The 14,205-nt window shown below is 38.8% G+C and overlaps 1 protein-coding gene across 3 annotated transcripts in view; it reads right to left on the reverse strand.

The window, feature by feature from the left end:
* Positions 1-14,205, reverse strand: part of fer1l6 (fer-1 like family member 6) — a 164,743-nt gene that overhangs the window by 123,133 nt on the left and 27,405 nt on the right. For all 3 annotated transcript variants that reach the window (XM_041231013.1, XM_041231012.1, XM_041231014.1), the window contains 5 exons: positions 13,594-13,937; positions 12,837-12,945; positions 8,585-8,780; positions 8,297-8,417; positions 3,232-3,332 (listed from right to left, as the gene is read on the reverse strand). In XM_041231013.1, coding sequence (XP_041086947.1) covers positions 3,232-3,332; positions 8,297-8,417; positions 8,585-8,780; positions 12,837-12,945; positions 13,594-13,937 — 871 coding nt within the window. The remainder of the gene's footprint in view (positions 1-3,231; positions 3,333-8,296; positions 8,418-8,584; positions 8,781-12,836; positions 12,946-13,593; positions 13,938-14,205) is intronic.

Here is a 14,205-nt window from a genome sequence, read left to right on the forward strand (position 1 = left end):
GTTCCTTTGTGGATTCCTGTGCACAGTCAGCATCTCATCCACCGCAGGACCAAAGGTATGCCCTGGTTTAATGGGGGCATCTAACAACAATGCTTTATACCCACCAGACGCTCGTGCCTGAGAAAGCTGCAAGATGATAGCTTTGGCTATTAAAGCAGCAAGATTTCTGCCCACAGCCTGCCCATTCAGCTTTGAGATACAGAGCAGGTTTTTATTTACCAACCACAGCTACCTCCAGCTGCTGTGATGAGGGTCTATGACTCTCAGAGAGCCCTCAATAAACAGGTCTGGTAGGTTACCAATATACTGTTGTGGCTACCCAGCCTTGCTGCAAATGCACCAGCTGAGTAAGCCCACTTCAAAATCACCTCTGAGACCCTACACTTGTTAGGGCAGGTAGGGCCGCAACCATGAGAGTCACGACAACCCTGCATGCGTAAAGGAGGTGGATACCCGTGCCTGAGAGCCCTGCATTATGCTAAATGCATTCAGTATAACATTAAACAGAATCACTAAGAGGGCTGGGAGCTCTCAAGAATACATCTGAATGTGATTGATCAGAGTCCAACTAAGAGCAAAGTGACTAATCCCAGGACTAAAACATATGAGTTATGAACATAATTTGATGGAACTGAATTTATTTAGCCTAATCAAGGAAGAATAAGTGGAGACTTCGTGAAGTTGTAAAATCCAAAAAGGAGATGTTGCTATAGTCCACCCTAACCTATATTCTACGTATAGGCACACTATGGGGGGGGGGGGGGGTGGTGGGGGGGGGGGGGGGGGGGGGGGGGGGGGGGGGGGGGGGGGGGGGGATAGGGAATATCTAGTGAATCCCATCACTCAGAATAATAGTACTTTAAAAATATAAATTGTGTAGCACGGGTCAGCAGACCTTCAAAGAAACCTCTGTTTATACGGACCAGGGACCGGTTGCAATAAACACTTAAGCTAGACTTATCAAGTCGGACTTGAAAGTTACGCAAATAAAAAGTAAATAGCTCATTTAGTGAAATATCTGAGCTCTCAGTTTTCAAAGAACATTCAAGTTGTGTGCATTCTAAAATATAATGGAAAGGACTTTGTCAGTTTCTAATAATTTATTGACTGGCAGGGGTCAAAATCCCTCATGTTCCATTAGATTTTGTTTGCAAAATCTTGCAGGTTTACTTTCTTGAAAACTAATTATTTTTATAATTCTTTTAAGATGTCCCAAGAACAACAGAGCCCCACCTCTTTTTCCATCGCACAGAACTGGAATGAACTGTTGGCGTCAATTGACATATTGTGCAGTAAGTAATGGATATAGTTAACAAATAGCATAAATGTACCCTATCGCTTTAAATAAAGACTTCTGTTTGAATGTTTATAATATTACAAGACATCCATGTTTCATTATAATGTGTATGTGTGTGTGTGTGTGTGTGTGTGTTAAGAGGATTCTGCTCCTGGCACTTCTACCACAGCTGCAGACCAGCAGTCAGTGGCTTCTCGGAGCAGAGGCAGGGTATAGGGACTGGCAGATGTGTACAGGAACATTAGAATGCTCAGCCTGGTACTCCACCAGTGCCAGTGCATGAAGCTGCTCAGGAACCTTGTATATATTTTTACATATCCCCCCTGTTCTCAATCTTACATTCATATAGGCCTAAGGATCATACCATTTTTTATTATATTGTAGTGTAACCCCCTGTGTTCCCACATTTTCCACATACATTTGTAGACTACTTTAATTAAATAAAACTTTTAGATGTTACGCATATCTATTTTTTAAGTAGTAAAACTTATACTTGAAGATTTATTTTATATACTTTCTTTTGCATGCGTGCGTGCGTGAGTGTTGGGAAGGTAAAGAGACACAAACAAGTAATGCGTGATAACAAGTTAATTATTTTTTTAAAACTTCATGGCAACGCATGCAGCTCCTCCAACGATATTCAGAGTCGTTCTTTTTCTAATTACTAGGCAGACACGGATATTTAAATATCCCCACCCCTAAATAACTATGAATTGAGTAATCTGCATTGATTAGGGTTCCCACCTCTAATTTAAAAAAAAACCGGGACACCAGAGTCATTTCGTACCAAAAAAATAAAAATAAATAAATCATACACTTTTTTGACATTTAATGTCCCGGGAAGTCTTACAGATTTCCCAGGACAGCTGCCTCAAAAAAAGAACAATCCAGGCAAAACCAGAACCCTAGCATTGGTAGGGCCGACTTTCTTTCCTAAATCAAAAATATTAGCAATAAATAGCAATGTTAAACTGTCCTGACTTGATCATGTCTATGAGTGCATGTCCATAATGTGGTTTGTTTACTTTTTGCTCAGACTTTTAAATAGAGGTTCAAAAGCTACTGTGTTGAACCTCAGCTTAGATATATATATATAGTATATTATATATTTTGTTTCTCGAGCGAATTCGCTCGAGACTGGCATGACTATTAATTAAGTAGAAGGTAATTCTTAAATATTCACCTGTTATCCCAGCACTAGAATATATAGTATATATATATTATGAATAAATGCATAAATTAATGAATGAATGTGCTTTTATTATTATTATTATTATTATTATTATTATACATTTATTTATAATGCAGTTTTCTAGACATGTCCTATGAAAAATAATTGTTACATTTTTCCAGTACTTTACTAAAATAAATGCTTGTCATTCCTCACTGGTTAAGGGATGAAAACCAAAAGAGAAAGTGCTTTACAAGATACAGTAAAAAACAATGCATAATACATTAAATACTGTGAAAAAACAAAGCATAACACATTAAATACAAGGCTAGGATGTGAAAATTCTGAAGCATTGTGGCTGCGTATATCATATAGAATCATAAGAAGATAGAGTGAAAGATCAGAATTAACAAAGATAGCAGATAATTAATAGCAGACACCTTTTTATTTTCTGATCATTTTTTGACGTTGTGAAAGCACTGGTCTCATGTGTGCCTAAATCAAAATGTATGTTGTGAAACGCTGTGAAACGTGATAACAAACATGAGATATGCAATAGTAATGTTTAATTCACCACTAATTTAAATGCATGTGATAAAACCTTTTGCAGAGATGACATTAGTCATAGTAACTTTGGCATTACCAGTGCCCAGTGAAATGAGCTTAATGAATGGGTGGTTGCACCAGCATTGCCTTTCTAAGGTGTCTAACATGAATTAAAAAGAAAGTTTAATAGGTTAGAGATTCTGTAAAAATGATTTACCCGCTACTGTTGACAAGTTCTTCAAAAACACTCTGCATCCGTTCATTTGCTGAGGGATTTGATAGTCTCTCCAGTTCTTTCACTTCTTCTAAGCCTTCACTCTACAGTGTAATCACAAATACAATGATTGGTGAGCAAGTGCTGTGAAACAGAGCTCTACACTAGTAGTCAATTCACAAGTTTAGGGACTTTTCATTAAGTTAAACATTGCTTTGAAAACTTGATTTAGTTAAACAAAATGGTATACAAAAAAAAACCAGCATAACATTCTTAGCATTTTGTAACTAGTATCTCAATATTTCAAGTACTTGATAAAAATTCAATATCCCAAAGAGCTTGTTCTCTAATGGCTAAGCTAGCACCCTATTTTTATTACAATAGGAACTGGTAGCAACATGAATAAAAAGTGGGTGCTAAGTCTGCCCCAATTTTGTATTGCATGCCACTTTTACATTACAGGACAAACCTTTTTTGTAAATAACGTGGCCCCTTTTGCAGATCTCACAACGTCATATGGCTGGTCTCTTTATTCTAACTTGACAGTCTTTATACAAAGTTGCATTAGTAGTTCACTTAATTCCCCACACATGTCACATTTCATGAAGATCTGTCTTAATTTACTATACGTTTTGCCTCTTCAACAACAAGAAAAAGAGCAAGATTCCTTTCCATTTTTGACTGCCTATCTTTTGTATACACCCATAGATATTAATGTTGGTTTTGAGTTAACATAGGATTACTGAGTGTTATGTTACAACCCTGCCATCTAGGGGATTGAGGGTGTTACTTTGGGGGATAATGTTCATGTTACTTAATAAATGCAGGTTGTTCACTTTTATATTCTGACTCTCATCATCCTTAATAATTACACATGGTGATAGAAGTGAGCGGAAAAGAACAGAAAAGCGATTCCAGCTCAAAAAATAAACTAAACGGGGGAGAGAGAAGAAGAAACTCAGAGAGTCCTGAAAAGAGACCTTCATATTAAGTTAACACAGCCTTGCAGGACTAAGATGGTGTGTTTTTCAGATCGTGCCCATGGAACAGTTTCCTTTCAGTAAAACTGAAGAATGGTCGAAATGGATTCACCGATTTTAGAGAAGCTTTAGGTTTAAGATTCACACGTTCAGGTTAACACATTCATGTACGCTGTGGGTACCAAACCAGGTAACTACAGACCAATAAGCCTGAGTTCTATTATATGTAAACTTATGGAAACTATAATAAGATCCAAAATGGAAAATGACCTATATGGTAACAGTATCCTGGGAGACAGTCAACATGGTTTTAGGAAAGGGAAATTGTGTCTAACTAACCTGCTTGATTTTTTGGGGGATGCAACATTGACAACGGATAATTGCAAAGCATATGACATGGGTTATTTAGATTTCCGGAAAGCTTTTGACAAAGTCTCGCATAAAAGATTAATTCTCAAACTGAACGCAGTAGGGATTCAAGGAAATGCATGTACATGGATTAGGGTGTGGTTAACATGTAGAAAACAGCGAGTAATTAGAAGAGAAACCTCAAAATGGAGTGAGGTAACCAGTGGAGTACCACAGGGATCAGTATTAGGTCCTCTGCTCTTCCTAATCTACATTAATGCCTTAGATTCTAGTATATTAAGCAAACTTGTTAAATTTGCAGACAACACAAAAATAGGAGGAGTGGCAAACACTGTTGCAGCAGCAGAGGTCATTCAAAATGATCTAAACAAGAACTGGGCAGACACATGTTAAATTACATTTAATAGAGAAAAGTGTAAGCTACTGCAAGCAGGCAATAAAATCATATATAAATGTCATATGGGAGATACTGAAATTAGAGAATTATGAAAAAGACCTAGGAGTTTTTGTTGACTCAGAAATGTCTTCAACTAGACAATGTGGGGAAGCTATAAAAAAGGCCAACAAGATGCTCGGATACATTGTGAAAAGTGTTGAATTTAAATCAAGGGAAGTAATGTTAAAACTGTACAATGCAGTAGTAAGACCTCATCTTGAATATTGTCTTTAGTTCTGGTCACCTCGCTATAAAAAAGATATTGCTGCTCTAGAAAGAGTGCAAAGAAGAGCGACCAGAATTATTCCAGGTTCAAAAGGCATGTCATATGCAGACAGGCTGAAATAATTGAATCTGTTCAGTCGTGAACAAAGAAGACTATGCAGCGACCTAATTAAGGCATTCAAAATGTCGACCCAAGGCACTTTTTCGACCTGAAAAAAGAAACAAGGACCAGGGGTCACAAATGGAGATTAGACAAAGGGGCATTCAGAACAGAAAATAGGAGGCACTTTTTTACACAGAGAATCGTGAGGGTCTGGAATCAACTCCCCAGTAATGTTGCTGAAGCTGACACCCTGGGATCCTTCAAGAAGCTGCTTGATGAGATTCTGGGATCAATAAGCTACTAACAACCAAATGAGCAAGATGGGCTGAATGGCCTCCTCTTGTTTGTAAACTATCTTATGTTCTTAACCAAGCTAGACAAAAACAAAATAGTAATAAATCAACAAGTTGCGCTCAGATGCTGTGTTCAAGGGGAAGAAGCTAACCCTAATTTAGATGCTGTCACCGCACATAGAACAATTCAGGCTTTCAACAGCAAGCCAAAACAAAACTATATTACCTTTACAACAACAACAGAAACATAATAGCAAATGTGCGGTAGATGTGGGAGATTTCCAATACAAAGCAGACAATGTCCTGCCAAGGAGGCAGAATGTCGAAATATGCTTAAAAATGGGACACTATGCAGCAGTTTGCAAATCAGTCAAAAGTATCTGCACAATCCAAGAGGAAATGCCAATGGAAGATGAGGAGTTTACATTTCCTGGACTGATAAATGACAAGGAATGTAAGCTGATAAGCTGAACTTATCTTAAATGGCACAGAATTAGAGCTTAAAATTGACACTGGCACTGATGTAACTGCAATACCTGTTACAGAGTATAACCAGCAGCAAGATGGGCTTCTAAAAGGAAACACAGGAAGCATATAGAACCTGGCAATAACCAGCTTAAGCTATGTGTAATTCACTGACACAATGACTAAGGGAGAAATTTCAGTGCAACAAAAAATATTGTAAAAGGACTGACTAGATCTCTGTTGGGACTGCCAGCCAGAGAAGCACTAGGACTCATAAAAATAACTGAAGCCCTATACGACCCCAAGGAACTCTAAGAAGAAATTCCCACAGATATTCACTGGATTGGGAATGCTGCAAGAGGAATACAAAATAGAACTCAATCCTGATGCGGAAGCGTTTGCACTTACCACACCAAGAAGAGTTCCTTTGCCGTTGAGACAAAAAGAGCTGTCAAGAATGGAGGCGGTGGAAGTTATAGCTCGCATTGATGACCCTACCAACTGGTGCGCAGGAATTGTGGTAGTTCCCAAACCCAGTGGGAAGATTCGTATCTGTGTCGATCTCACAATCCTGAATGAGAATCTTCGCAGAGAAAGACACGCTCTTCCATCAGTGGACCAGACCATTGCTCAGCTGTGAAGAATCAGCGTTACTGACAACTTTCATGACTCCATCAGAGAGATTTTGTTTTAAGAGACTTCCCTCGATATATCTTCAGCTCCTGAGCTCTTCTAGAAATGTATTTCTTAAATATTAGAGGGCCTGGAGGGAGTACTCTGCCATGCTGAGGATATCCTGACATGGGAGGAGTCAATAAAAACAATGTACTTCAGAGGCTGCAGGGGCCGGTCTCACTCTCAGTGAAAAACGTTTGCCAAAGAGTTTGTGGGCCACAGAATAAGTTCAAAAGGAATCGAACCGGACAGAGGGAAAGTGCATGCTATCCAAGAGATGCCACACCCAGCAATATAGGAGACTTGTGATGTTTCCTTGGAATGGCCAATTATCTTGGCAAATGTGTGCCTCACCTGGCTGGAAGACAAAACCACTGAGAAATTTGCTTAGCAAAAATAATACCTGGAACCAATTTCAACAGCAAGCATTTGAGGAGATCAAAAAAGACCTGCGTTCACCAACTCTCATCATACAATATGACCCCAAAAGTGAAACAGTGGCAGCTGACATATCGTCATATCGGCTTGGCGCTGTTTTAATACAAAAACAGCCATATGGATATTGGAGGCTGTAACAGGGCAGAAGAGCCCTGTGTGTAGAAATGTGGCAGGGTGAGAGCCTCACTCTGTGTGATGTAGTCCATAGGAGGGCTGTTATGCCCAAAGGGCTAAAACCTACAGATCCCAGATGCCTTCAGACTGAATGGGAAACACCAGGGTGCATTTTAGGAGATTGTGTAAGGGCATTATGGTTTGAGTGTGTGCAATTATTGTTAGGACCACAGGTATATAAGCTTGTCTTTGTCTGTGTTGGTGGTGGTGTTCAAAGAGGAGTGACAAGAGAAAGAGCGAGCAGAGGAGAAAGAGATTTAAAGAGAAAAATACAACTGCTATACATGCACTTTCATTGTTGTGCTTTCCTCCTCCTTCCTACACCTATTCTGACGTCAGTAGAAGGTGCAGGCATCCCACTCCTGGTACAATAATCGTACACAGAGATTTCCACACAAAGTTCCGTCCTGTATGGGTTTGTAGTCAGTGAAATGCTGTTCACTCTCTTCATGTATTCAGCTAAGCACAATACATAAAGTAGAAATGTATAATTTTTTGTGAGTGACTAAACAGCTCCACTGCAGGGTAGAAAAAATTTAAATGCCCACCAAAAATGTTGTCTGTCAGACAGATTGATCCTCTGCAACACAAAAAAAGCTTCTCTTCAGTTTTAGGAAAAGCCACAACAACAGCCTGTATAAAAGTCTAAACTGAATAAAACAGCTGACTTTGATCACTTTCTGTCAAAATAAAGTTGTTTTCATCAACACTATCAAGAGCAATAGCAATTTACAATATTAAAAATGAATAATGGAAACTAACATTAGCCTACAGGAGGCAGTAGCCTACAGGAGGCAGGCCTCTCGAAAAAAATAGTTTAGATATATACACAAAGAAAAATGTTTATTTGAATTTACACAATCCTGTTCTGTAAGGAAACACATTAAATAAACAAAACAGAAACACTTACAAATGTATTCGCTATTCTCTCCAACACGTTTGAGTAGTAAAGTCTGAACATGTGACCTTCCCAGTGGCTCACAAAGTGTATACAGGGCTTTTTGTTAAGAAATGGCAAAAAGCAGCAATTTCTGTGGAAAAATAAAACAAATCAGTAATTTAACTTTACGAAACTAGTTAAGGCAAGATCTAAATAATCATTAGCATTTTTAAAGTGCGTCTAACTGTGTTTCATATGAGCAGTATAATTGTATTACGTGGTTAGTCTCATTGACCCCAAAGAAATCATATTTGAAACCTGTTGCCATCCATTATCATTGGCTTCTCTGATTTGGTGATGGATTTGCATGACACAGGATCCTGGTCCCCAGCAGGATCTCCAGCAGCCTCCCCAGCATGTAGCAGTGGAGAGCTTTCTGGGTGGTGAGATTCGGGAAGTTTCTTTTTACTGGAATTTATAGGGCACACTCCATCAATGATGTTCCCATAGTTACCTGGAAAATTAATAATGCATGTAAAACTGGCATTACATTCAAAACCTAAATGAATCAGTCAACTGACTGTTTTTAAGAACAGCATTATAAATATGATACAATTCAAATATGAAATATGATTTTGTTGTAACAATTTTCTCCAGGTATCTGAAGAATGAGCTGAAAGCACATGGTTTTCAGCACGTCTATCTTTCATAATGTACTTTTGTCTATCAACACATGTACAGTGCCTATAGAAAGTCTACACCCACTTTCCAAATGTTCACCTTTTGTTGCCTTATAGCCTGGAATTAAAATGCATTTATATATATATATATATATATATATATATATATATATATATATATATAGATAGATAGATAGATAGATAGATATAGAGTGATGAATTCTCTCACTCTCCCACGGTTCGTTGCCCCTTTTAAAATAGACCCAGGAAACAGAAATGGAATTGATTTAAGCGCTGATGCGCACTTTTAATAAACACCAATCAAAAATTAAAACAAAACAAACAAACACCTAGTTCCTTCTTGGAGCACTAACTATACAGTCTGGAACCTAACTGAACCAGGACAGCTAAGCTGTTTCCCTGTAGCACAGACACAAAACTCACACGGTTTAACACAGACTTTACCTTGACTGCTTGGAAGCAGACCACAACTTCTGCCTCCCTACACACAGCAGCCCTGAACAAACTGTCTGTCTCTCTTAAATACCCTGCACTTGGGTCTAATTTCCAACTAACACCAGGTGCAGGGGATTACTAACCAATAAAACAATTAAGACAGTTGCATTTTCATATGTTTTGGCAGGGAAGGATTTTAACCCCCTCCCTGCTACCTTACAATATATATTGAAAATTAATTAAAAATAAAAACTGAAATAGCTTGGTTGGATAAGTGTCCACCCCCCTTGTAATAGCAATTCTAAATTAGCTCAGGTGTAACCAATCGCATACAAAATCACACACCAAGTTAAGTGACCTCCACCTGTGTTAAATTGTAGTGATTCACATGATTTCAAAATAAATTCAGCAGTTCCTGTAGGTTCCCTCTGTTGGATAGTGTATTTCAAAGCAAAGACTCAACCACGAGCACCAAGGCGCTTTCAAAAGAACTCTGGGGCAAAGTTGCTGAAAGGCACAGATCAGGGGATGGGTATAAAAAATATCTAAAAAGGTCTTGAATATCCCTTGGAGCACGGTCAAGACGATTATTAAGAAGTGGAAGGTATATGGCACCATCAAGACCTTGCCTAGCAAGAAGGAGACTGATCAGAGAGGATACCAAGAGGCCAATGGCAACTTTGCAAGAGCTACAGGCTTTTATGGCCAAGACTGGTCAAAGTGTGCATGTGACAACAATATCCCAAGCACTCCACAAATCTGGCCTGTATGGTAGGGTGGAAAGAAGGAAGCCATTACTCAAGAAAGCCTGTTTGAAGTATGCAAAAAAACACTCGGGAGATTCTGTAGCTATGTGGCAAAAAGTTTTGTGGTCTGACGAAACTAAAATGGAACTTTTTGGCCTAAATGCAAAGCGTTATGTTTGGCGCAAACCCAACACAGCGCATCACCCAAAGAACACCATCCCTACTGTGAAGCATGGTAGTGGCAGCCTCAGGATAGAAGGGAAAAAAAATGGAACAAAGTCCAGAAAAGTCCTTGAGGAAAACCTGCTGCCCTCTCCAAGAAAGCTGAAACTGGGACAGAAGTTCACCTTTCAGCATGACAACAACCCAAAGCACACAGCCAAAGCTACACTGGAGTGGCTAAGGAACAAAAAGGTAAATGTCCTTGAGTGGCCACTTAGCCCCTACCTAAATCCAATCGAAAATTTGTAGCATGACTTGAAAATTGCTGTCCATCAATGCTCCTCAAGGAACTTGACAGAGCTTGAACAGTTTTGTAAAGAATGGTCAAATATTGTCAAATCAAGGTGTGCAAAGTTGGTAGAGACCTATCCCAACAGACTCACAGCTGTAATTGCTGCCAAAGGTGTTTCCACCAAGTATTAACTCAGGGGAGTGGAGACTTATCCAATTATGATCTTTCAGTTTTGTATTTTTATATATATATATATATATATATATATATATATATATATATATATATATATATATATATATATATATATATATATATATACACACACACACACATACACACACACAGTGCCTTGCAAAAGTATTCAGACCCCTGACCAATTCTCTCACATTACTGAATTACAAATGGTACTTTGAAATTTCACTGTTTTATATTTATTTTTTTAAACACTGAAACTCAGAATCAATTATTGTAAGGTGACATTGGTTTTATGTTGGGAAATATTTTTAAGAAAAATAAAAAACTGAAATATCTTGCCTGCATAAGTATTCAACCCCTGTGCTGTGGAAGCTCACAGTTTGCACCGATGAAAGAAATTGCCCTAACGAGGACACAGTTACCTTACCATTGGCCTCCACCTGTGAACCATTAAAGCTGCTGTCACATCATTTTCTGGATAAAAACCCCACTGTTGAAGGATCATTGGTAAGGCTGTGAATCTGAAGGAAAATGAAGACCAAAGAGCATTCTACAGAAGTTAGAGATAAAGTAATACAAATGCAAAGATTAGGGAAAGGGTACAAAATAATATACAAGTGTTTGGATATCCCAGTGAGCACAGTTGGATCAATAATCAGGAAGTGGAAGCTGCATCACACCACCCAGGCACTGCCAAGAAAAGGCCGTCCCTCAAAACAGCACTCAAAAAAGAAGGAGACTTGTGAGAGAAGCCACAGAGAGGCCAACAATCACTTTGAAGGAGCTACAGAGTTCAGGAGTAATGGTGCACCAGTCAACCATATCAAGAGCTCTACATAACACTGGCCTGTATGGGGGGGTGGCAAGAAAGAAGCCGTTACTCAAAAAGTACCATCTGAAAGCACTTCTGGAGTTTGCCAGAAAGCATGAGAGTGACCCAGCTGCGATGTGGGAAAAGGTTTTGTGGTCAGATGAGACCAAGATAGAGCTTTTTGGCCAAAACTCAAAACGCTAAGTGTGGCGTAAACCTAACACTGCCCATGCCTCAAGACACACCATCCCTACAGTGAAATATGGTGGTGGCGGCATCATGCTGTGGGGATGCTTCTCATCAGCAGGGACTGGGTATCTTGTTACAATTGAAGGAAGAATAGGATAGAGCAAAATACAGGAAAATACTGCAAGAGAATCTGCTTCAGTCCGCTAAAAAACTGAAGCTTGGGAGGAAATTCACCTTTCAGCAGGACAATGATCCCAAGCACAAGGCCAAAGCAACACTGGAGTGGCTCAAGAACAAAAAGGTGAATGTCCTACAGTGGCCCAGTCAAAGTCCTAATCTCAATCCCATTGAGAATCTGTGGCACTATTTGAAAATTGCGGTCCACAAGCATCGTCCAACCAACCTGAACAACCTGGAGCAAATCTGCCAAGAAGAATGGGCCAAAATCACTCCGACACTGTGTGCAAAGCTGGTACATACTTACCCCAAAAGACTTAAAGCTGTTATTGCAGCGAAAGGTGGCTCTACCAAATATTAATGTGTGGGGGTTGAATACTTATGCAAGCAAGATATTTCAGTTTTTTATTTTTCTTAAAAATATTTCCCAACATAAAACCAATGTCACGTTACAATAATTGATTTTGAGTTTAAGTGTTTAAAATAAAATATCGAACAGAACAAAATATCAGTGTACGATTTGTAATTCAGTAATATGAGAGAATTGGTCAGGGGTCTGAATACTTTTGCAAGGCACTGTATATATATATATATATATATATATATATATATATATATATATATATATATATATATATATATACTTTTCCACTTAACAGTGTGGAGTATGGTGTGCAGATAAGTGGGGAAAAAATCCTCATTTAAATGCACAAAACTCTGAGGCACTGATATAACAAAATGTGAAAAAAGTTCAAGGGGGTGTAGACTTTCTATAGGCACTGTACATGTATAAATATTTCAGTACATGTACCAGCAAAAGAATTTGAGCAGTGATTTTAAATTAGTATTAATTTATTACCTATGGTAAACTCAAAGCTGATGGACTTGTCTCCCATCTTCCTGTCAATCATTGTTGCCTCAAAAACTGCACCAAACAGAAGAAAACTTTCCATGTTGTCTTCTGTGATCTATGGAATTGTATGGTGTTATAAACAATTAGAAACCTCACAACTTTTACTAATCAGGGAGCTCCATTGCAGGTCACTAGCACACAGTAGTTCACCATAGAGTTTTCAGATAGAAGAACAGTTAACAGAGATAATATTTAAATATGCAGCATAATATGTTGAATGGAGGCATTCTGAGGAAATATTGCTGGAATTAAAGACCAACTAGAGCTCAGGCCATCTGTGACAAGATAAGGTGTCCCCTGTTACACTATTATTGATTTACTCTTTGATTTTGTAGCAGTTAGGCAGGGATAGGGCAACACTTCTTTATCCCTGAATGTAAATTGGTCCCTGGCTCCTTCTATTCCAGCCATGTACACAAGGACCCTGTAATCTGTATTGGGTACATGTGTATAGGTATACTAGGGAAAGCTGCATCTTACCTTGGAAACCCTGACGTTTGCTGTCAGTATTTTGTTTAATTGATACATTTTGGTTTATACTACTATAATAAAGTGTGCAAAAGCTTTTAAATATATTCTAAGTTGTTTGGTTGTTGCCTGTCTGTCCGTTCCACTTGGTCAATCCTGCCACACCATCCATCAATTAAGGACAGTGTTTCTTTACCACATTCCCTAAACTTATGATAAAACATTTTCAACAAACCTGCGGAGGGGATTCAATAGCAATGACTTCAGTCCTGCTGGCGACTATCTTTTCATTTGCTGCTGTCTTTGCCTCCTCCCCTGCCGCAGGTACCTTCTCCTCTTTTCCTTTGGGATTTTTTGAGTCCTTAAGTGGAAGTTTCAGATCTTTTGCTATTTTAGTTAATTTTGAGTCAGCTGCTGCTCCGGAAAGGATCTCCACGGCTAATTCCACCAGGATACGACCCCTGAAGGAAACACCCTCACCAACACCTTCATTGAGGGTTTGACTGTCATCCATTAGGCTGAAGTTACGGGCTGAACCATAGAGATTGATCCATGCTGGGCCAAAGGTTGGCAAGAATCCTACAATTATAAAAACATACTGTGTAAGACTGAGAATACTAAAAAATAGTTTTAATGTACTGTATTGAAAACAAAATAAGAAAAAAAGAAATCCAATCCAGCAAACGAGGTGGCTGCTTCTGCTGAGGGCAGTGGAGTAGCCTGCGGTCAGCATGCTGTACGCTCATCCTGGAATGTGCGCTGCAATTTGATCAGCTTTACTCAGATTTGACTCATACAATGTTTTTTAGAAAATGTTTATCCTTAAAACCAATAATCTGATAGAGGC

The sequence above is a fragment of the Polyodon spathula genome, chromosome 27, assembly GCF_017654505.1.
Source record: "Polyodon spathula isolate WHYD16114869_AA chromosome 27, ASM1765450v1, whole genome shotgun sequence".
NCBI lineage: Eukaryota > Metazoa > Chordata > Actinopteri > Acipenseriformes > Polyodontidae > Polyodon > Polyodon spathula.